Genomic DNA, 24,792 nt, shown 5'->3' on the forward strand with positions numbered 1-24,792 from the left:
TCGAGTGCGTTTTATTATTCTGTCCAAGCCTCAGTAAAACAGAGAGAAAGGGGGGGGGTGTCACAGGGTCCGGGTGAAAAATGATTTCCCTGCTCACTCCGGCGGTGTCTTTCTCTCAATACCTCTCTCCACGTGGTGAGCAGTCGGGATGAGGGTGAAAGAAAAGGGCGCATTGTGCCTCCAGCCAGTGGCCTTATGTGTTGGAGAGGCTCTGAGAGGGTGATGTTCACTCAGCTGTGCTCCCTGTACGCCATTGTTGCAAATTCCACCTCATTTCAGCCGCGCTGTTTACCGAGAGCTCACACAGGAGCCTGCTTTTTTGTTTTTAGAGGCGACCGGAGCACCGTGAAACCTCACACACGTATCACGCATCTCGAATAGACTTTGATATTAGCATGTGTGACATGTTGGCATCTGACACAACATGTTTGGCTTTAAGGGAAAGGAAGGAAAAATAAAACCTGCATTAATGTAACCGAGCTGGCGTCAGGTTTAACGCCCACCTGTGCGCACAGTTTCCTTCTGTCACACACAGGAAGACACGCACGGTGACGCTAAGATTTTTTAGGCTCATACCAGTACTCGAAAGCTCAGGGATGGGCCTTGTGTGTGATGAACTTCAGCGCCAATGTACGAGGGTTTACTAAAGAGAGGCAGTGGACCCTTGGCTCAAAAGAAGGGGTGTTCACTCGCCATTTGAATGCAAAGTAGTGGATGAACAAGTGAGCTGTGTGTGTGTGTGTGTGTGTGTGTGTGTGTGTGTGTGTGTGTGTGTGTGTGTGTGTGTGTGTGTGTGTGTGTGTGTGTGTGTGAGAGCTGTGTGTGCGTGTGTGTGGAAGGAGGGCCAACGGTGAGTTTTAAGAAAACGGAGACTTGTTGAGAGAAAACTGTCACACATGCCTCTTTGGCACTTTAGTTCTGTCTTTCTTTCTCTGCACCACAATGCCACCGACGTGGACACGCTTTGAGACTATAATCAATCCGGAGCATCCATTGTCACATTTTTGGAACGTTTTTCTTCATTTTTTCCCCTGTAAGTAATTTAGATACCTACTTTTTTCAGTGCGCAGGGAGACAGAATAAAAGTTGTGTGTTGGCCAATGCGCCCCTGCGTCGTTCCCATCCTGCAGAAGCATGTCCCGTCGGAAACAGAAACGACCCCAGCAGCTTATGAGCCTGACCCTCGGTGCCTGTCGGATACTTGAGCATGGTGAGAAATATACTGAGACTATAATATCAAAAGAATACTGGTTATTGAGTGGGAATGGATTCACATTCGTTGGGAGGTTTAGAACTCAAAACATTCACTGTTCCTCAACATGCAGAGAGTGTTCCAGTTAGTTGCTCATAGTGATCGTATATTATTTTATGGTGTATCTACTGTATCATTCTTGTTAAGGCCTTAAACTGATGATTTAACCTTTTACACTAACTTTGTGACCGAGGATGACTTGTTTTAACCTTATATGGGAAATACCATCTTTGGAATTTAAACAGCAATGTCATTATGGTCAGTTAAGACTTGTTTTTCTTGTCTTCATCCACAAATGGTTTCTTATCAGAATTACTAAACAGTGAAATCATTTAATTTGCATTCTGTTAAACGCTTAGAAAAAGGCTTGTTGAAATGAATGGCCTACAGTCTTTAATTAATTCTCTGCGGTCGCAGCCATTAGCTGCTTTCTTTGCCCTGTAAAACCCAAATGTCTTCACTCCTCATCGCTGCCAGGTTCAAAGACACAGACCACCCAGAATAGGAGGCTATACAGTAAATACCTAGAGAAATAATTGGTGAAAAGGAAGACAGTGAATTAGAAAATGTGTTTGTAGGAGCAAAGAGATGTGCATGAGAAGGTCAAGGAAAATGAAACTTTGTGAGGCACTGTAAAAGGTGTTCTTACCGCAATAGCATTAGACCCTATTGTCTCCTTTCAGCTTTGTTGCTGGGCACTGAAGCATGAACATACCCATGAAGAAGTGTGTGTGTGTGTGTGTGTGTGTGTGTGTGTCTGTGTCTGTCTGTTCACTCCAGTTACAGTAGTAGGCCCCACATTGTGTCATAAAAGTGTAGCTTTCAGGCAAACAGCAGTAAGTTGTGTATGTGTGAGCGTGAGCAACCCTGTGCACACAAAATGCTCGCTCTTTTGTGTCTGTGTGTTGTACATTGACCGGCTGTGTGTAGGCCTATGTGCTTTCACATCCGTCGCGCTATGCATTTCTGGGCTAAGTTAGGTTGTTGATGGGCTGTGAGTCTGTCTGTCTGCGGGGCTGTTTGTTTTTCTTTGTGTGCCACCTCTCTTCCTCTGCCTGAGCCCTAAACCGTATCAGGAATGCGACCTCAGAGTGTTTAAGGTCAAGACTGCCAGCCAATCAGGCACCCAGTACAGTGTCCAGTACCTAAGCAGCACCTAACCCTTAGCGCCCCATTGGGCTACTGGGGGAAGGGCTCTTAAGGAGATGAAAGAAAGACGGATTGAATGGAGGAAGGAAGAAAGAGAAGGAGGGCAGGGATGAAAGTGTGTGTGTGTGTGTGTATGTGGCTTCTTTTTATTGGGGGGTTCCATTGTCTTGTGCGTGTTGCCCTGGAAACAAGGTAGACGCCTCTATGGGTGAGCAGTGTATTCTTGCAGATCAGTGTAATCTGTCTGTGTGTTAGCATGTGTGCGTGCGAGTGCGTGCGTGCGTGCGAGTGCGTGCGAGTGTGTGTGTGTGTGTGTGTGTGTGTGTGGCGACTGTGTTTAGGAGGCTACAGTTGATGAGGACGGACAGGACAAAGAGGAAAACAGTGGTGGAATATAAAGTGGTGGAAATTAATCCCGAAGGTTAAAAGTCATCTTTTGAACAACAAAATTCTTTCATTATCTAGACATCAAGTAGCAACCTAATAAAATCCTTTATTTCTCACTGCTGGTTTTTGTAAGTTGTTTTAAAGTGGCCTGAGAAGTAGATTTGTACTTTTAAAAGTTTTTTTTAGAAAGCTATATTATAAAAGAAGATTGTAGACCATTATGCAAATCTTGATTGTTTTGTTATCATTAACAATGATAAAATCACATTATGATTTTCTTCTTTCAATTTCCTTAGATGACAACTTGGCAGTGAAGTCAAACTCCTTTCCATTTATCCTGGATTCTCCATCGTCCTCTCCATCATCCTCTCTTCTAAGCTCGCAGCTGCCCCTCGCTCTCCTTTCATCTATTAAGGGCTCTCAGACCCCCTCTTTACCCACTGAGGATCCAGCGATATCCTGCTCACTGAGCCAGTCCTCCCACCAGCCCCTCAAAGACCCACAGCCCCCCTTCTCTCCTGACTTAGCTTACTGCCTTCTCTCTTCACAAACTCAACATCCACCTGCCCTTCAACTGTCTCGTTGCAAATCTACATCATCTGCAAGTGCCCTCATCCACCCCTCCCGAAGCGAACGCATGGCTTCTCCAAAGTTGGGGCTGTCAGCCACCACCACCACCTCTTCTTCCTCGTCCTCGTCCTCTGCCTCCTTATGTCCCCCACCGCACCCTGGAAGCCCTAGCCGTGTGCCTGAGGGCCCCCCAAGTCCCGTTACTCCCACTCCCAGCCCAGGAGTGACATCTGCCTCAGCTGCACCCTCTAGGGCCCAACTGAGCATTGCCCTGATCCTGGAGGAGCTCCGGGTGCTTCAGCAAAGGCAGATCCATCAGATGCAGATAACGGAGGAGATCTGTAGACAGGTGCTACGCCTCGGTGGAGCGTCCTATACCGTAGACACACCCTCCCAGCATCTTCTCCCTCCGCTGCCCCAGCTCTGCCTGGAAGGCAGCAAAAGGGCAGCCAGCCCAACTACCCAGCCAACTGCACTTCAGCCTTCCACCGCTGTTGCTCCCCTCCTGGCATGTTTCTCCTCCCTGCTACCTTCACAGGCAGCCAACAAGCCCACAAAGCCAAGCAGTTCCTTGTCTCAAATCCTGCAGCCCCAGAAGCCCCAGATGGAGGGAACAGGAGGGACTGCAGGGGCTCATGGTTATCTGAGGGTGACTTCTCGACCCTCGGCTCCCTCCACCTCTTCCTCTGCTGCCATCTCCATGGCTTCCTCCACCTATCCGTTGGGCTTGTCTTTAGCTCTGCCCAACCGCTATCTCCATGAAAAATCTTCAAACACCACTTCAGTGAGTGGGCACAGTGGCCTGTCCTTCCTAAACTCATCCCTCCCCACATCAGTATCTATGGTCCCAAACTCCCAACATGCTATGCAGTCTTTCTCTGGAGGAGCAGACTCTTCCTCTGCATCCAGCTCCATCAATACTAGCCGCCTCCAACATGGCTGCCGCTTTTGTGGAAAAATGTTTAGCAGCGACTCTTCCCTACAGATACATCTACGCTCACACACAGGGGAACGGCCCTACCAGTGTCCAGTATGCCTCAGCCGCTTCACCACCCGAGGCAATCTCAAGGTGCACTTCCTACGCCATCGTGAGCAAAACCCAGAACTCTCACTTTCACTCCTGCCACCTTCTTTATTCGGGTTAGCATTAGGGGCCACTGGGGGATCAGACATGGGACAGACCATGAGCAGTGGCAGCAGTATTAGTGGCATGAATATGATACAAATGAAGCCAAAAAGCAGGACTGAGGATGAGACATGTGGAGATAATGTGGAGGTCAGTGGTACGAACACTGGCTTTTCTCTGGGAGCCTCTGGAGGATCTACCCCTTCTACCCTACCCCTGCCCCCTAGTGTAGACCTGGCTTTGATTTCCCACTCTCTCCTGCAGCTTAATAGGGCTGCAGCTGTAGCAGCTGCAGCCTCCATCACCTCTGGCTCATCCCACTCTTCCTCCTCTTCTACCTCCACCTCTTCTCTGGCTACCTCCCTCCTCAACAATCCTTCCTTGTCATCGTCTTCCACCATCACAGGGTTATTCAAGGGTGCTAAGCAGCAGCACTTTGATGAGAACACTCCCCCTCATGCCCCAATGCTGTCCCCTGCTGCCTACTCCCAGCTAGCCCACCTGCCTAAGCTCCTTTTCCCATCTGTCTCCACTTCTTCCTCTACCCCTGCTGCACACTCATCCCTCTACAACCATCCAGCCTTGGGCTTGCTACGCACCCCACTACCCTCTACTCCAGGCTCCCACCAACTTGCTTCTTCAAGCCATTCTCAGCTTTCTTTCCCTTTCTCTTCATTTCCTAAAGTCCCAGGTCCATCCACCACCACTCCATCCACCCTACCTTCATCCATGGTTAACGCCACTCTTACATCTGAAACCTCCAAGCTGCAGAGGCTGGTGGAGAAGCTAGAGAAAGCGCCCCGCTCTTCTTCTCCGTGGACTGCTTCCTCTATTTCGTCCTCCATGCTGGAGATGTTAACTAGCGGTGCCGCTTCCTCTTCAAGTTCAGCCAACAGTCGTTTCACAAATGCCAGCACTTCAACTACATATGTAATGGCGTCCCCGCCATCTTCGACTCGTGCTTCCACTTCGGTTTCAAACTTCACACATGAGATGGTTGCTGCCCTAGGCATGAGTGCCAATGGAGCGAGTGCCATTGCGGGGGGCTTCCTACCATCACTAAGCATTACAAATCCAGCTGGTAACATGACAACCAATCAGTGTGGGGTGTGTCTACGGGTGCTGAGTTGTCCCAGAGCACTGCGTCTGCACCAGGCTACGCACCTTGGAGAACGCCCCTTTCCATGTAAGATATGTGGTAGATCCTTTTCTACTAAAGGCAGCCTGCGGTCACATCTGGCCACCCATCATGCCCGGCCACCCAATGCTCGTGTCCAAAATTCTTGCCCACTGTGTCAGCGCAAGTTCACTAATGCCCTAGTGCTTCAGCACCACATCCGTATGCACCTTGGTGGACAGTTGCCCACAGATGGCACAGACGATTCTGCACATGAGATGCCAGCTGAATCAAATTCCAAACCCTTGTTACAATCTCAATCCCAGTCCACTGACCCAAATACTGTCTCTAGTAAAACACCACCTCTAGCAGGCCACTCCAAGAGCCCAGCCCCAAGCTCAGAATTTCAAACTCCAGCAGTAGGTTCAGTCCCTGCATTTGGCAGTACAAAATCAGTTGAGTTTACCAAAAATCCTAGCAAGTCTGGGTCCTCCAGCCCAGACCTCATCCCCCCATCTGACCTTAGCCCTGACCCATTCATGAATCCCACAACAAAGACTCCACCACCCGGCAGTGTAGAACCCCCTCTCCTTTGTGTCAGTGCCCCCTTGCCAGCCTCCAAGCAGACAGATCAAGCTTCCCCAGTTGGCAAAGATAACCAAGTTGAACAACAAGCTACTGCTGATGTCCATCTTCCTACCGCCTCTCCAATCGCCTCCACTGTTACCAAAACCACAGTGTCAGCTAATGCTATGGTAGTGGACTGTGGAGAGGATGAAGCTTCTACCTCCTCCGAAGCCTTCCAAGGCTCCAGAACAAACCTGGAGGACTTACAAAGCACACCTGTCCTTGCTGACCCCTTTGCTTACACCTGTCCCAGTACCTCCTCTGATCTCATCCTGAGTCAAGATGTTCCTAACGTTATTGCAACACCAACCTTGGAATCAGAGTCAGTCTCCCCAAGGCCCAAATCACCAGAACCCATGGAAGAAGACAAAGATCAGTCTTCTCCACCAGCAACACCAAAGCAAGACCAAGCAACTGTGCCTGACGAGGACCCCAGCGTGACGTCCACTTTGGAGACTGCTGAAACCGTTGCTGCTGAGGTAATGGGTGTATCACAGAGACCTGCCACTTTTGTAAGGGAGACACGTCAGAGCTTTCATTTTGGTTCTTATGGGAGGGAAGACCGGGTAGAAGATGTTGAGATTAGTGGATTGGCTCCAACTGAAACACTGGATGGTTCTGTCCCCATCAACCTGACCCCAACCCTCCCATCTCCGATGTCTCGCCCTGAGAAGAAGACCTATAGCTGTGCTGAGTGTGGAAAAGAGTATGCCAGTCGCAGTGGACTGAAGGTGAAGAAAATAAATTGTATAATATAAACAAAAAAAAACTTTAACAAGATGGAAGAGTACTTGTATTAAATAGTTTATTTTCAGGAGATTGAAACAATATTTTACAGCCTGAGTACAGAAATAAAGCTGTAAAATAAAAAAAATCTTAAGATTTGCTAAAAATGTGCTTTATCTTCCTAGGGGCACATGAAGCACCATGGTGTGGTAACCAAAACAATACGTCCACCAGCCCGAAGTAGTCGTTCCTCCGCTGACCAACTTCCTTCTTCTACATCTATGACTTCCTTAAATATTCCCGCCACCAGGAGCTCAGCAGGCTTCTGGAACCAGTACCAAGCCTTCCTCAACACCAGTAACGAGCCAACTGATGACCCAACTGCTGGCGGCCAAGGAGATGATGAGATAGACCCAAGAGCCACTGAGGAAGCTGGGGAAGGGTCTCGTGAAGGGTCATAAGCTGAGTCAGCGTGATTCGCTGGATAATGTTCTGGTGTTTTCAATCAATGTTTACCTTTTGGTGAAACTGTATGAACATTTGCGTAGTACCTGCTTCCTTAACACATTTCAAGTAGCCCGTCAGTTCGATAGTCAGAGTAATGTTTGTACGTCAAAGTTGTGAGTCAATCAGCTTGGTCTTGTGGTGTTAAAAAAAAAAAGAAGAAAAAAAAAAAAAGAGACAGCTAATGTACAAATGAAGATGAAAATATTCGAGAAGTAACAAAGTCCCGTTTTTGCTAGATTTGATAAGAAGTGACACTACCTTTTTGTCTGGCTGAAGTTGTTAACAGTTAGATTCACGTTCTAACGAAGTATCCCTGATGTATCAATGTTTCATATCAGACCTGAGTCAAATTGAGTTTTTTTTGTTTTATTTTTTGGATATTTGACATTAGCTAGTTAGTGAGTCACAAGATAATGCAATAAAAGAAAAGTTTCAAATAAGTAAATGTCAGTATGTAAACATTTCGGTACTTGTCCTGTTGTGCCATGTACCAAATCTGATCCAACTGGCACCAAAGGAGGCTCAAGCTAACCAAAATGCCATTTCTTTGCGAATGCTTCCCGACTTACGTCTGTTTCGTATCTAAAAGATGTTTTCCTTCAGTCACAGAAGGAACTGATAAAAAGTTTTGCTTTGCGTGAGCACACAGGGCCAACAAACTGAATGTGTTTTTGTGGGGAATATTACGTTTTCAGTCCCGTTTTGTGGTTCAGATTAACTACTCGCTCATGTCATTGTGATTTACTTTTCACTACATTGTCCTGTCAAACCAGAAGCACAGCTGCAGTGTTTGTGAACCCAGTGAGGACATGGTCTTGTGTGTGACCTTAAGCTTTGTGAATATTATGATTGTTGTTTGGTCCAAAAGTAATATCTGTAACGCTTTTCAGTTACTAAAACTTTTAAGTTGCTATAAATATATCAGAAGTCTGTCTGTTTGTTGTAAGCTGTACGTTCAGTGCTCCATATTAAAAAGGAATTTTGAAAAAACATATCTGGCTTCCTTTTTTGTGCTACTTTTACACAACAAAATGTATTGTAACTGGTGTACAGACTTGTTTTCATAAAACAGCATGAACACATGCTTGCAGACATTTGCGTGCAGTTATAATGTCAACAATCCCTACCAGTCACACGTCATTGATCATTGCTCTCTGGCAAGACAATCAAAGCTCCCCTCTCTTGTGTCTCATCAACGGCGAGTGGAGGAGGCCAGCTGTCTTTCCTCAGCTAAGGCCAACGCAGCAGCTGAGCTACAGTATGTGTGCACATAAGGTTGGTAACAGGAAATGCGTGTGTCTCAAGTCTTAAACGTTTTACTCTGTGTTAATGTATTTACACATTTGTCAGCAGCCATCCTGTCATGTGAAATCTATAGTTGGCATTCCCTCGAGTGCTATCACATGCTTGTCAATGAACACACAGCCTGCAGTCATAGTCTGGAACCAAACCAACACTGTCTTTACAGAGGTTAGACATGAAATATGTCCTCCTCAATGAAAGCAGAGGAGCACGCAGGACAAAATAATCCATGGTCAGTGGGATGCATGGATGTATAGTAGGAGGCTATATACCTAATCTGACATTGTGAAGTGTTTAAATGTGTGTGCAATGTGAGCATTAGAGGGCGCAATTCCCCATTTTAAACACAATTCGGTGCTGCATATTGAGTTAGTTTGGGGGCCTTTTTGAACAGCACTCAATAAAAATCAGTGTGAGACATCATCAATGTGTAAAATGTACATTAAGATAAAGAACTACCTGTAATTAACTGATGACTCACATGCGTCTAAAGCCTAAACAGTACAACATAAATAAGAGTTTAACAATTATTGGTTATTGCTATGGGCATTCAAATAGGGATATGGGTAAAAACTGTTTTTATAATGTCGTGGATTGATTAAGTGTACAGTAATATTTATGTTCATGGCGCCCTGACAAATTACCACAGCTTTAAAATGAGTTCACTGTGTTCCAAATAGTGTGCAATTTGTTGTCGAACTTGTCGTTTGGCTCAATGTTTGCGCTCTCTTCTCTGCTAATAATAACAGATATGCATTTTATGGAGCATTAAGGCATTTAATCACAGCCTAAGAGTAAAAGCAAACCGTGCCAAGTCTAATGTGAAGGTCGCTCAGTTGATTCCAGCCCTCCATGTCAGAGGGGCGGGCTGATTTAGGAGGGGGAGGTTTACAACCCTCTACTTTCCAGCTAAAGGTCTCCAGGGAGTATCAAACTACCACGTCTGCAGCAGGGAGAGAGGGGAAGAGGAGAGGGGATCAAAATAAGCCGACTGGAGGATCGAGAAGAGAGGACAGCGAGGAGTCAGGACTGCTTCATGAAAACAAAGTCGACTGTAACATCTGGAGCAAAGCGCAAACTGAATTTGGACATAGAATACGCAGCGCCTGTAGCCTCAGATCCACCTACATATTTCCTGCTCCCAGTATAGTGTTGTAATAGTGTTGGTTAAAATTCACCAAAACGCGAGCAGAATGCACACTGGACAAATACTCCTCGTAGTTTAGGTAACTCAAGTAAATAAGTTGCAGAGGCGCATATCTTCTGGAAACTCGTTTTGTGCTTTGCGCCAAGTCGATCTCGGGTGCGACGTTTTCGTTTATTGGATACGTCTTTTCACAGACAATGTTTTGACAAATAGCAAAGTGAAGATTGCGCGAACTGTTACTGGAAGATCTGTCTATTTTGTATTGTTTTTTGGAGAGACAAGTGATGGCACCAGAGCTCAAATCGCTTGTCCGACTGCTGCTGCTGGCAGTGGTGTGGGAGCTGAGCGCCCATGGAGCGACGGAGCGACAAGTCAATCCAGAGGTGAGGAATAAGCCAAGTAGAGGAGATAATGAAGCCAGAATAGAGGAATAAAGCCAAATACATAGATAAACAATCAAGCAACAGAGTTAGTTAGATGAATACATCCAGAAACAAGGAATAAAGCCAGATAAATAAATCAAGAATTAAGGAATTAAAATAGGAAAATACATCCAGAATCACACTTAAGGAATATCTTATGGAAGATAAATACATTTATAATAAAGCCAAATAAACCCAGAATCAAGGAATTAAGCCGGATAAATAACCCAGGATTAAAGAATAAAACAAGATAAATAAATCCAGCATTATGGAATTAAGCTTGATAAATAAATCCAGAGTCAAAATCAAGGAATAAAGCCAGATAAATGAATCTAAAATGAAGCCAGGTAATTTGATCCAGAATCAATGAATAAACCCATGATAAATAAATCAAGAGGAATGCAGAAGAACAAATGCAGTATAGAGGAATAATCCATACATATATCCAAAATAGATAATTGAAACTCAATACATATATCGAGAGTTGAGGGAGGATAAACAAAGCTTGAATAAGGAAATGCATTTCGGGTTCAGAAAGGTTTAAATTCTGCTTGACTGAGAAATATGCTGTACCCTTATTTGTAGGAATGAAGGATCTTTTTTGCTAATTTCAATAATTTACTGATGCGACAACACCAACTTTGATCTCACAGGCCTGCATATAATACGATACTGGTTTTGTTTGTGACTACCACAATAGCTTCCTCATGGGCAGTCATTTTAACAGTTGCCTGTAGTTGGCGCAGGGATATGGGAATGGCTTTGACCCTGGGATAGAGGAAGCAGCCCATAATGATAATAGCGCTCATGAAAACGCTGAAAAATGCTGAGAGGGCAGAAGTGGTAGTAGTGCAGGAGAAAAAGCAAATGAGGAGAAATGCATGAGCTTGTATTGTGGTCGGGGCAGAGACAGAGGCAATTCTTTTGGGAATGGAGAGGAGGGATTGATAGTTGTGGGTGCAGTTATATTCAGAGGGATGGGGAGATGTAATTGTTGACATCTGTCCTAAGTTATGGCTCAGTGGATTCGAAGGAGGTGGGTTTTACAATCTGAGAGGTTCTTCGGCATCTCAGACATGGTCAATTGTGGAAAAACACCCACAGTTTGAACTCTAGTTCTGATCATTAAAGGGAAGAGTTTCCTGTTCTTCTCTGCTCTGTTCTTTTTACTCAGATCTGATCTGATCTGTTAGCAGTCCTCCAATCCCACAGCCAGTGTAGCATCAGGAAGTTCTGTATTTATCCAGCAGGAAGTGAGTTGTTATGATACCCCTACACACCTGCTTCCCTCAGTATCACAGTGAATGCGTGTGTGTTTGTGTGTTACATGTGTAAGATCTTACACAAACGTTTCTCTCGCGATTGTATCCTGTCTATGGAGTTATAATTCCAGCTGAGATAGTGGAAGAAAACTCCATTGACCTACATAAGGCACAATCTGTGGTTTAAATGTAACCAGAGGAGCTGGCCCAGGCTGTTAAAGGATTGTTCCCATCAGTAAAAATGTGTGAGCAATATAGATCTATATTTCCCAAATAAGATCAATTGAGAAATACACAACAATATACTCTTTCTTTATAAATCAAATGACTTATGTGTGAGTCATTTGTAAAGTTTTCAGATGAGCATATATACAGCCAGTGGCTAACCCGGTAGCTTCACTGGGGATGCAAATTTCAAGGAATTTCCTCAATCAATTATTAGATGGTTTTACAATGGACAGTCGGTAATTGTTAAAAAATGGCGCAACACTGTTCTCCGACTCTCTCCTGATGCTATGCTACAAATGGCCAAATAAGGTTCAAAATGTTTATTGCATCAAGTAACGCCAAACGACTTCTAGGCTTCAATGGCGGACATAATAGATGCTAGGCAGATCTAGCACTTAGAACAATGTCGAAGCCATGTTTCTCGTATTCAACAAAAAGAGCTGCAGGAAATAAAAGAAGGTATAGTCACACATGTTCTGTTTTTATTTTTGCCTGTAATTGATCCTGGAGAAAGACAGCAAGGGTGTGATAGTTATCAACCATGAATTGAATGCACAGTGTTGAAACATGGAGATGAGTGACAAGTTATTTGCTACTTTGGAAATAGATTTAGTCATGAAGAGTTCTTTGATTTTGAGTTGACCTTTTTGTATCTACACAATCAAAAACAACAGCAACGTCAACATTTAACAACCATGCCCAACGAACATGTCTAATGTCCGCATAAGAGAAAATTTAACTTTTAGCTACATCCCAAGGGAACATAAGTGATTTTTGTGGTAGTAGGAAGTAGAAAGGCTATCAAGTTTCTGTGGAAAATTGCACCAAAGTGCAGGGGCCGGCTTGGCCTGAAGTGCCCTGGAAAGTGTGTTCGTTCAATAAGTTTATGTAAATTAAGTGATTCACCGCCTATATGTTTTTTATGATGTATTTATAAAAAAAACACTGCTTCCTGTGTCTATATTTACTTCATTCCAACATCGGATGTTTGTCATCACGTACGTTGCCTCCACAAACCAATTGAGTAGGTTGTGTTTTAATTAACCATAAGTCTAATAAAGTGAGCGGTTGAGTCTTGTTCCGTCAGTCTGAGTGGGGCGATAGACAGTCAGGGGTTGTGAGGATGCAGAGGTCATTTCCTGTGGTCTGTGGTAGAGAAGTGGGCAGTGGGTTTTTCATTCACCGCTAAAAAACACCTTGGTGCGTCAGCAAACAAGTGTGTGAGACTCACTGGCACACACACACACACACACACACACACACACACACACACACACACACATTCCTAATCTCATATGTGCATTGATCTCTTCTTATGCACATTCACAAAGGAATGGCTACATGCTGAGGTCATTCACTGCAGAAGAAGATAAATGTACATGACATGGGATGATGAAAGCAGAGTTGGGAAGACAGTGAGGGGGCTGTTGATGACTAGAAAGGAGGGCATTGTGGCGATGGGAGTGATTCAATCTGGGAAAAGGACAGCTAGAAAATGGAGCAATTATCCAGTTGATTCGGACAGGATGTAGATCATAGCTGTCATGCACACACATCCTGTATAAATATATGTCTCTTCCCTTGTGCTGCTAATGGCAATAAGCAGGGACTTGAGAGAATTCAAATTGGTTAAACTGGTAACTTTGAACCAGTCCCATCTTGATGTCTTACTAGTCTTTCAGCGGATGAAAGGAAGGAAGGAAGGGTGCGTATGTGTTAAACAAAGCCACATCCTTACGATCCTGTGGCCTGAGGGCAGATAGGAGGTGTTACAGGAAATAAGGTAATACGCAAAGTCATTACCTCATTTCCTGTTCATAAAGGAAGCAAGCAATGAGCCAAATTTCAGGGAAGCTTTTTCCCACCTTCGAGATTTGCTTGGGATTGTCTTATTGCTCAAATGACATTGGCAGAGATGAGTTTTTCCACTCCTGTGTCACCGGGTCTTATTGTTGTTGGCTGGAAAATGGTTGTTTTAATAGATTTACACCCACACACACACACACACATACACATTTAAAGACCTTTTTACATGTGTGTTGAGGAGCTCTTGGCCAGAGCGGTCAGCAACATCGCACATGTTATCCTAAAGGAACAGCATTAGCCTCGGGCAAACGTTCAGACTGCATGAAGCATTTTAAAAAGTCAGATTTTAACCCACATACCTACACACACAATCACAAGGCAATAACGAGCTGTTGCAAGTGTAGTGGGGGCACACATCTGACATAATACTGCAGCTCTCTGGACAGACTGAGTGGATGTGGCATGAGGACCTGTGCGTGTGTGTGCTGTATACAGCATGCCTCAGTTGGACTCCCATCGCTGTTGACCAAAGTTTCTTTCCATTAGCCCTCACCAAACGGAACAACTGACTCTTTCTTTTCTGAAACGCAATCCCTCCGTCTCCCTCTTGTCATCCTATGCAAAACGAGCACTCTGCCTCCTGACATCCATAGCAACCGTTGTTTGATTCTTGTGGATCTTCCATGAAACAATAAACTCACATCGCTGCAGATGAGCGAGCTGCGCCCTTTACCTCAAAATCCTGGATTTGGCTTCCTAGAAGTACCTTTGCTCTGAGCTTGTCTATGTCTGTGCGTTGTTAAAAATCAAAGGATCGAGAGTGACACAGCAGTGTGTTTGTGCAGCAGTTTCTACATCAGTGATTCTCAGCCGGGGGTGCAGTAGGTTACCTCAGGGTGTATGTGGAAAGATTGTGGAGGAGCTCAACTTCTTAGAAAAAAAATGTAACTTGGGATTTGAATAAAATAAATCACATTGTCATATTAAGTCAGCTGTAATACGTGAACACCAGGTTTTGAGAGTGCTGGAAAACTATTTAGCCACAGCAAGCAGAGATGTTTCAACAGTTAGCTAAAAGTGATGAATAAACAGTTAAAATAATTTGCACAAAGTAATGTATGAATGGTGAAATAGTTAGCTTAAATAAATTGGATAAATGGTTGAAATAGATAACTGAAACAAATGCATAAACAGTTGAAATTGTAATTGTTTTTAAAATAGTTAGCTTAAAGTAATGGATGAACAGATACAATAGTTAGCTTAAAGTAATGGATGAACAGATACAATAGTTAGCTTAAAGTAATGGATGAACAGATACAATAGTTAGCTTAAAGTAATGGATGAACGGATACAATAGTTAGCTTAAAGTAATGGATGAACAGATACAATAGTTAGCTTAAAGTAATGGATGAACAGATACAATAGTTAGCTTAAAGTAATGGATGAACAGATACAATAGTTAGCATAAAGTAATGGATGAACAGATACAATAGTTAGCTTAAAGTAATGGATGAACAGATACAATAGTTATCTTAAAGTAATGGATGAACAGATACAATAGTTAGCTTAAAGTAATGGATGAACAGATACAATAGTTAGCATAAAGTAATGGTTGAACAGATACAATAGTTAGCATAAAGTAATGGATGAACAGATACAATAGTTAGCTTAAAGTAATGGATGAACAGATACAATAGTTAGCTTAAAGTAATGGATGAACGGATACAATAGTTAGCTTAAAGTAATGGATGAACAGATACAATAGTTAGCATAAAGTAATGGATGAACAGATACAATAGTTAGCTTAAAGTAATGGATGAACGGATACAATAGTTAGCATAAAGTAATGGATGAACAGATACAATTGTTAGCTTAAAGTAATGGATGAACAGATACAATAGTTAGCATAAAGTAATGGATACTTTGTTGGAATAGGTAATAAAACTAATGAACATACAGTTAAAATAGTTTGCTTTAAGTAATGGTTGAAATTGTTAGCTAAAAGTAATATATAAATAATAGAAATTATGGGTTGTCAATGAAGGGGTATATGAGTTAATTGGACTGTGGCTGTGAGCGTACGGGTGGTTCAGACCCACTGCTCGACATCAAAAGACTATTAGCTTGGGCTGTCATCTCCTACGCCACTGTAAATAATGACCATTCCCTCTTCCTGCTACTGCTGTAGATACTCAGCCCATTAGTCTGGTCAGAAATAGCAGAGTGCAACAGTGAATAAGACTTTGTCGAGTCACCTTAGGGACCCGAGAAAGAGGTGTGGGAGCCGTAAAGGTAAAACAAGTGTTCAGTGTCACTCAACAGCAGTCTTTTGACTGAGCTTTAACTGAAAGTTAGGATTTTGTCGAAAAGAAAACAGATTGAATGACTGAAAGAGAAGAATATGGTTTTACAGTGAAATACATTCTGAGATGGTAAAGTTTGTGTTTGATTTTCCCGCTTACGTGGATGTGCTGGAACAGTGGAAAACAGTGAGTCTTTATGTGTCCACTGGAGCTCCATCGGTGAGTCAGAACCAGAAAGGGATCATTCAGGGTTGACGTCTAAACACTGAGACCTCCATGTCTTTCAAGGACAGACAGAGAGGGAGAGATTAGACCACCAAGGGCCTCCAAAATGCCATTCTGACATTCACTGCTGCCCAAACTCACACAAGTGTAGCCATGTGTAAATATAAGAGCACATATTCAGGTAATCTGTCAGCACTACATTATCAGTGGGAAAAATGCTGAAACAAAACATTTAAACATGTTTTGCCTTCTTTGTATCTTGTATCTATTAGCAGCAGACGAGCTATAGTCCTTTTCAAATTTGACAACTTAAATCTAAATGGGCGTTACAGTATTTTCTGTTGCATTTTTTGTTAATTTAGTAGCCGACGGGATGTAAACAGGGATCCCAGCGGTTGCCCCATCAACAGAATGGCAATGGAAAGGTCCATACAGCAACAATTGAGTGGCTCTGGGCGTGGTTGTTCATAAGTATTTATCCTGAAGTCACTGGGTTTTCCATAAGAGAGGGATGAGGGAGAAGAGAGAAGGGGTGGGGTGACGAGGCAAAGACAGGGACATGGACGTGGGGGGAAGAGTTTGACTTTGAGGTTTGGATGCGCAGAGGAAGAAATTCCCAGTTAAATTACTGACGCTGCTGCTCGACTGGAGACATCGGTTGAGCTTGCCCAAGGCCTGGGACACTCCCTATCTTTCTCTCGTCTCTCTTTTCAATCCCCTTCACTGCTCAAACACCCACTACGCCTATGGTTTTTAATCAGAACAATGCAAAATAAAAAATCACAGTATCTTAAATCACATCAAGCCCTATAGCGTGCAAGGAAAAAAATCAAACACAATCCTGAAAGTTCACTACAAGCTCACAAAGTAATTGTGTACAGCAGAATATCAAAGCCCTCTCGGTTTTCACTGCCCTCACAATAGCCTCAGTGTTATTTGTCAGCCCGAGCTTGAGAGGGAAAGAGTTTAGGAGAAGCTGTGTGGGAGAGGTGCGGAGCGAAGCTGCTGGCACAGGTCCAGATGTCGAACCGGCACCGCAGTGAAATAGGTTTTTAGGGGAAAGTAAGGTCAAGCTAAACTGAGACCCAGGGATCTGGAGGCCTGAAGAACTCACTGACCATCAGAATATGTGCTTGAAGAGCTTCAAACTAATATTTTCTTCATGTACAAAGTCAACCACAGGGAAGAAAGAGTTCAGGTGTTAGTGTTGCAATCTGCACTGAAACACAAACGAGTAGCTACAGAATGACTTCGATGTAGGAACTGAAGTTAATCTTTAACTCTTTGAGGGGGTTTTCCTCGGTCAGTTTCGGTCTCGCAGGATTTTTGGTGAAACCTGAACTGTCTTTGTTTGACGCTTTGATGGGGGCTGAAGCTTGGCATTTTTCTTTCATGCTGACCTTATTAATTTAATAAGGTCTGTAGTGGAGAGCCGAAGGTTGATGGTCGAATAGCTTTTGTGTTTCGTCATTAAACGGAGACATGCCAGGTGCTTGAAAATATGTTGCTCTGACTCTCCAAATATATCCAGATATCAAAACACAGAAAGATGTTACTCAAGAGCTTATTTTCAAGGAATGTGTTGTTGCTGCAGTCACATAAAAACATCCTGAACTTGTAGTCTCTGTAATCAACATCATACCGAGTAGTTCCTTTACCCTGGTTCAGCTTCGTTGAACAACAAGGATCAGATGAGGTAGGACTTGTTTATGGGTCTGTTTGTAATTAAACCTTTTTTCTCTCTCCGTACTGAGACTGGAGTTTCCTTGGTTTCATTTTGCAATATTTCTCATAACTCCTACTGATCTCTCCTTTTTGTTTTGCTTTGAAGTCATGGCTGCAGCAGTACGGGTACCTGCCCCCGGGGGACATGAGGACCCACGCCCTCCGCTCCCCTCACTCCGTCTCCTCGGCCGTCGGCGCCATGCAGAGGTTCTACGGACTCACCGTCACTGGCACCTTTGACACCAACACGATTGAGTGAGCAACCTCAAACAGCTGTATTCTACATGTAGAAAAAGTGCAGTCTTTCAAACCAATACTATCTCTTGCCGTGTTTTGAGTGGACTGTGTCTCGTCTTCTGCAGGGCCATGAAGCGGCCGCGCTGTGGCGTGCCAGATAAGTTTGGTGCCGAGCTGAAGAGCAACCTGAGGAGGAAGAGATACGCCATCCAGGGCCTGAAGTGGAAGAAGAATGACATCACCTTCTCGTAAGTCAGCAATGTGCTGCGTCTCTGGAGCACCTAATGCTAAAATTCCATGTCTTACCTTTCTCACCTCCCCCCTTCACACAACCACACACTCTGCAGTATACAGAACTACACCCCGAAGGTGGGTGAGTACGAGAGCAACGACGCCATCAGGAAGGCCTTCAAGGTGTGGGAGGGCGTCACCCCGCTTCGTTTCCGGGAAATCCCCTACAGTTACATACGGGACAAGGTGGAGGAGTTTGCCGACATCATGCTCTTCTTCGCCGAGGGTTTCCATGGGGACAGCAGCCCATTCGATGGAGAGGGGGGCTTCCTAGCACATGCCTATTTCCCCAGTAATGGCATCGGCGGGGACACCCACTTTGATGCGGCCGAGCCATGGACTGTTGGGAACACGGATCTGACGGGTGAGGCTCTTTTGAATCTATGTCAAAACTGATATTTTGACAAATGAGGGGAACGTTTTCCTCTGAAACTGATGATGCCACAATGCTGGGAGGTACTCTGTATGTTGGGAGTCAGCAGGACTCTTAATTCTGCTGCTGTGTGCAAAACACAAGCAGCAACATGTCTAGTCTTGTGCCAGTACATTTACGGGAGTTAATACCCTGTGCTATGTTGATACTGCAGAAATGAAGACGCGTTTATTTCTGGAGCACAGCAGACACGCAGCTTTGCACTGTCAGCTGTTTGAGTGACACATCGTCTTATGATCTGCTGATTATTTAATCTTTGATTTACTGAAGTGATAAGTATTTGTGTGCGTTTGAGTCACTTAAAAATGAGGACACGGCAACATTTACTCCTTCTCCTTCAGTACCTATCGTCTCATCAGCATAAGAGCAAACTCCTCCTATTTCTCTCAGATACTACTTTCAATTGCTTCAAAAATTGAATCCTATTAAATGGTGTTTTGGTGTTGACACTGTTCCAGGTAATGACTTATTCCTGGTTGCGGTCCATGAACTGGGCCATGCTCTGGGTCTGGAGCACTCCAATGACCCTTCAGCCATCATGGCTCCCTTCTACCAGTGGATGGACACCGACAACTTCCAACTTCCTGACGACGATCGCAGAGGCGTACAGCAACTCTATGGTGCGTTATTGGACAGTTCGCTTTCCTTTGCTTTCCTAACTGAAGTGATACACCACCAGAAATCTGAAGAAAGGTGTCTTTCCAATGAACGTTTAAGATTAAGTTTACGAAAATCCTTTTCACATAGGTTCTGGATCAGGCCCTCACCCCCCCGATGTATCACCCCGTACGCCAAACCACAACCCAGACCCCACATATTCACCAGACAAGCCTCGCTTTGGCCCCACCATCTGTGACGGACACTTCGACACCATCGCCATCCTCAGGGGAGAAATGTTTGTGTTCAAGGTAAACTCGCACAAGCTCGTCAGACCTGTAATACAACAGTTTGTCGAGCAGTGCTGTTAATAAATCTCTTTTTCACTTTCAGGACAAATGGTTCTGGAGGGTACGTAACAACCATGTTCTGGATGGATACCCCATGCCGATTGGTCACTTTTGGAGGGGATTGCCCACCCATGTCAATGCCGCTTTTGAAAGGGAAGATGGGAAATTTGTTTTCTTTAAAGGCAAGTCTGGCTTCAGAATAGAGGAACACAACATTTAAAAGACTTAAAAAGGAGTCATCATCAAAGAGTCAACATCTTGCAGTTATCTCATGTGTACTCTTTCTGCCATTCTCTCTCTCTCTCTCTCTCCAGGGGACAAGTATTGGGTGTTCACTGAATCCATTCTGGATGATGATTACCCTAAGAGTCTAAAGGAAATGGGCACTGGGCTTCCCAAAGATCGAATAGACGCTGCTCTCCACTACACCCCCACTGGACAGACGTTTTACTTCAGAGCAAACAAGTTAGTCATCCTCCTTCTGTGTGTCTGTATGTGCGTCATATCCCACGATGAAACTGTACTGAAGTTTACAAACGACTGATTCCAAAGAGCATGCATTTGTGTCAACACCACCAAATGATATGTTTCAATATTGACCATATAAGGTCAAAAACTTTAGGTCAGTCACTTATCCCGAATTACAAACCTGCATATCGTTTAAACATAGAAATAAACATTGAGGAACTTCAAAGCTTGCTAAGCCCCCCCCCCATGTTTACACTATAGTCATCTTTTTAAAACATTTGGGTTAAATGTGGCAATCCGTGATTACAGTGCAAACGGCCACCCACATAAACAGAGTCCATGACAAGTGTTATTTAAAAAAAATCTAAAACAGTGAACTAGTCTCGCTGTTGAAAGAGTTACCACCAATCTATCTCTCCATATTTCTATAGAGAACACCCAGTTTGTGAACTGCTTTGTGGTTTAGCTTAGCAGAATCACTAAAGCACATTTTCAAGTTATTGGGGTCAAAATAAAGTCCAGGTCAGGTCTCCAAGTCAAGTCTTCAGTCAAGTCTCTTGTCTTTTACAAGCTGAGCGTCAAATCACAAGTTCTTTAGAGGACGTCTACGTAAAGACTCAAGTCCTGAAGGCCAGTTCAAAGTCTCACTTCTGTCAGAACAAGTCTCAAATCGAGTCCCAAAACCTTTGGGCCAACGAAACGTCAAGTCTCCTGAATTTCTTGACAAGTCAGTTCTTAAATCTTTTAGGGCAATTCCAAGTCAGAACAAGTCTCAAGTAAAGTTTCAAGTCCTTTCGGGCAAGTAGAAGTCAAGACTCAAGTCTTTCAGGGCTCTGAATGAGACCATTAACTCACCACAGCCGTTCCTCTCTTTACCTTTCCCCTCTTCTTTGTTTAGATATTACCGTTTCAACGAACAAACACGAAGCGTTGACAGTGATTATCCAAAAGCTATCAGTGTGTGGCAAGGAGTGCCTGACAACATCAAGTCGGCCTTCATGAGCAAAGATCAAGGTAAGGGCGGCGTGTGTGATATAACCGAGACTATCTTCTCACATCTTCGTGTCAACCAATACTTGTAGAAGCTGCTTTTCTGCTGAGTTCCCATTTGCGTCTCACATTTCTTTCTTCAACCCCCCCCCAGTGCACACCTACTTCTACAAAGCCAACAAGTACTGGAAGTTCAACAACCAGATGATGCGTGTGGAGCCGGGATACCCCAAATCAGCCCTCCGCGACTGGATGGGCTGCCCCAACGAAGACCCCAAGACGGACGGAGGAAAAGGCGGCGGCGGACACGACAAGGACAAGGAGAGGGAGAAGGACAAGGAGCAGGAGGATAAGGACAGAACCAGAGACAGAGAGAGGGAAAGAGAGAGGGAGACGGAGAAGGAGGAGGACACGGAGGTGATCATTATTGAAGTGGATGAGGAGGAAGGGGTAGGGGGTGGCAGCGGAGCAGCGGCTGTGGTGGTGCCGCTGTTCCTGTTGGTGTGTGTGATTGCGACCCTGGCCGCCTTGGTGTTTTTCCGTCGGTACGGTACCCCACGCCGACTCCTCTACTGCCAACGATCTTTACTGGACAAGGTGTAGACGGAGGAGGAGGGGAGGGAGAGAGGAGGGAAAGACAGGGAGAGAAAGAGAGCACAAAAGTGGAAGGAAATCTTAAACACAGATAATGAGAGCAGAAGAGATCAAAAACTGGAGAAAGAGCAGGAGGGAAAGCACCAGACTTGCATTTTAAAAATATTCGTACCACTGCCAGATTCCTTCTGCTCAACCACTCCATCCTTCCATTTCTTTTCTCTCCCTCCCGTCTGGCTCTGCCTCTCTCCTCGCGGTTACTGACGCCAGCTCATTGCTGTTTGTTTTAGCCTTTTTCAAAGTCTTATTTTTAGTTTCTTTCAGTGGTCAGTGTTTGTGTCCTCTTCGAACCTGCATCTCCGTGACGCACATTCTAGCATGTTCTTACGAGTGAGCGGAGAGCGAGTTTGATCGTTCGTTCCTTCCCCTCAGCACACACACACACACACACACACACTCGGAAACCACAGTGGCATCGTCATTGTGTTTTTTAATCTTCCAGTAGAGTAACGTATCAGAGCCAGTATGGATGATAAAAGGGAAAACAAACCATTAGCTCAAGTTTTGATGAAGCACGAGATGCACTCATATCAGAGTAAAGCAATAAATCAGTCTTTTCCTTTTTGTTTTGTATCAATGTCTTTAGTGCTGATTATTATTATAAATGATGTCGTCATTATTATTATGACTAATACTATTCTTGTTGTTGTCCTACGTGTAAAGAATGTGTTTTTTGTACATTGTCATTAAAACGTCCTGCTGGACAGTGACATACGGTTTTTAAAGTGGCCTTAATTTTATAAATGTGTGGGGGCAGTGAACGGGGTTATGTATTCTTGAAACTTGATTGTTTTTTTTGTTTTGTTTTTACCTTGAATCAATCTCAAATGAAATAAATTGAAGATCTGAAATGACTCCTTTTTGTCATTGTACTTGTTTACAGTTTTGAAACCATGGTGCTACATTACTAGTCAGGGGTTATGAGTAGTTTAACAGCAACAACAATGATACTCATGATACTAATACTGATAATGATCTAGTTTTCTCTTTGTGTGTGTGTGTGTGTGTGTGTGTGTGTGTGTGTGTGTGTGTGTGTGTGTCCTTACTCACTTATATTTTTAAGCTTTTCTTACAAAATAAAGTAATTTCAAAAGGCTTTCTGTGCTTTGATTTTCACTCGGTAAAACATTCACTTGATATTTCTTCGTGTCATCTTTCTGTTAACTGCTTGGAGCAGAACTGGAGCCACTCACTCTCTTAATGCGGCAAGATTTCCACCTATAGGTCACTATAGGTGCTTTCATATAATCCAGCTCTTACCTGTACTCTTATGCTCTCATATTGATCTCACCCGTCCGGTCCTCACCACGTCTTCCTGGACCTCCAGGTTTCTTGCTCCCCGGCTGCATCGCTCTTCTTTACTGGGGCTCGGAAACTGGCAGACCAGGATCTGGGTCGGAAAACGCGGACTGGATCCAAAGCTTAAGTAGAAACAGGGATAAAGAGGATTGTGTAAAGTCGTTGCTGCACAGCAGGAAAACATATCTCTGCTGTACGGTTAGAGCGACAGGGTGTGTGTGTGTGTGTTCTTGTCCATACTTATGAGGACTAAAGAGAAGGTGGGTGAGGAAAGTGGACCACATGTTCTTTTCTCCAATGCTAAAGGTTTGGATTTAGGGTTTAATATTCTATGATGGGCTCGGTAAGTGAATGTGGTCAACGCAGGTCCCCACAAGTATAGCAATACAATTTGCACAGCTATAAATGCCATTATTTGTGCATTATGCACTGTGTATATGTACACTCCCATCACCATGAGGCCAATAAAAGCTCAAACAGCAAACTTAGGCGTCTCCTTACTCCTTAATGATCCCACTAATGAGCAACTGCCATACAGCTGTTAGACCCACTGTAAAGATGACTGACTGCAAGAGAAGGAGTGGGTGGGAGTCATCGCCTCTATGATATGTTGTGATTACAGCAATGGGGCTTTATGCAATGAAAATGATGAGGTATTTTCCTATTGTGCCCAAAAGGGGCTACGGCGCCCATTTGTCTCCACTGTGCTGCAGTGTGTTGAAGAGCTGGGCGCTGGAGACAGAAGTCACGAGGCTTTTTTGTGTGTGTGTGTGTGTGTGTGGAGGGGGGGTTAAGTCACATTTGGATGCCAGAGATGGAGCAGAATTCCATGAGCAACATCTGGAATTCCAACTGCATCATGTAGGCCAGACACACAGCGGGATGGGGGATGGTTTGGATATGTTTCATTGGCTTTTTTTTGGCAAACATCATAAAGGATATGTAAATGACCACATGTTTTGGGAGTTTTCTCCCTACTCAGCAGGTTTTCAGTCAGCATCTGTATTTGTGCACGATGTTTACCTCGCTCAAATCATCTCCATGGCCCGCACACAAGTCAGACATCGAGCTCACGGGTCACGATGTTGATGTTTTCCGTCCTGCCCAGCTGATTCTGCAGAGCGAGGAAAAGATTCGCCTCAGCATAATTCTTCCCCACCGCGCTCTCCTTCCTCTTCTCTCTGTGTAACCGGAGAGCTTTTTCTTCACTGTCTGCGAAATGACTCACTCCTTTTTCACAAAGCCCGACAAAAGAGCACACCACACGGGCCCTGGACGCTTCCAGCCACCTCCACTCCTCTTGGCTCTCACATGTCAACACAGATAAAGGAAAAGGTCATTTCTAGCCCTGATTCCAGTGCTGCTGATCACGTTCCACAAAAGCAGAGTTACAAACAGACTCCTCCATCCTTTCCTCTGTGCCAATTGGGCCTCACATACATCTGCATTGAACCCCTACTCACAGGAGACGCCATTAACAAGCTCCTTTTATGTTTCTGTCTCTGCTCTATGCTGTGAGATGTGCACAATTTCCATTCAAGCGCCCCAGTAAGCCGTCAAGCACAATGTCAGGAGCGTGAATGACGATCTTT

General features: G+C 44.3%; 2 protein-coding genes across 2 annotated transcripts; both read left to right on the plus strand.

The window, feature by feature from the left end:
• Window positions 1–1,134: 1,134 nt before the first annotated feature.
• On the plus strand, window positions 1,135–8,382 carry sall2 (spalt-like transcription factor 2; the record flags this gene model as incomplete). Its single annotated transcript, XM_079285585.1, has 3 exons — window positions 1,135–1,210; window positions 3,085–6,959; window positions 7,140–8,382. The coding sequence occupies 3 exons, from the start codon at window positions 1,135–1,137 to the stop codon at window positions 7,413–7,415; spliced, it is 4,227 nt and encodes a 1,408-aa protein (XP_079141711.1). The 3' UTR covers window positions 7,416–8,382.
• Window positions 8,383–9,702: 1,320 nt separating this feature from the next.
• mmp14b (matrix metallopeptidase 14b (membrane-inserted)) lies at window positions 9,703–22,755 on the plus strand. The gene is made up of 10 exons (XM_079285588.1): window positions 9,703–10,293; window positions 17,988–18,136; window positions 18,244–18,366; window positions 18,466–18,773; window positions 19,301–19,462; window positions 19,590–19,750; window positions 19,833–19,971; window positions 20,104–20,254; window positions 21,156–21,271; window positions 21,402–22,755. Exons 1-10 carry the CDS (start codon window positions 10,195–10,197, stop codon window positions 21,848–21,850), a joined length of 1,857 nt encoding a protein of 618 aa, XP_079141714.1. The 5' UTR covers window positions 9,703–10,194; the 3' UTR covers window positions 21,851–22,755.
• Window positions 22,756–24,792: the final 2,037 nt, after the last annotated feature.

The sequence above is a fragment of the Melanostigma gelatinosum genome (genome assembly GCF_949748355.1).
Source record: "Melanostigma gelatinosum genome assembly, chromosome: 15".
Taxonomy (NCBI): Eukaryota; Metazoa; Chordata; class Actinopteri; order Perciformes; family Zoarcidae; genus Melanostigma; species Melanostigma gelatinosum.

Bases quoted from the DNA above. Each gene is read 5' to 3' on its own strand.
- mmp14b (XM_079285588.1), top strand. From the start codon at position 10,195: ATGGCACCAGAGCTCAAATCGCTTGTCCGACTGCTGCTGCTGGCAGTG. The intron at 18,367-18,465 runs GTAAGTCAGCAA...CACACTCTGCAG, and splicing joins AAGAATGACATCACCTTCTC to TATACAGAACTACACCCCGA. The intron at 21,272-21,401 runs GTAAGGGCGGCG...ACCCCCCCCCAG, and splicing joins CTTCATGAGCAAAGATCAAG to TGCACACCTACTTCTACAAA.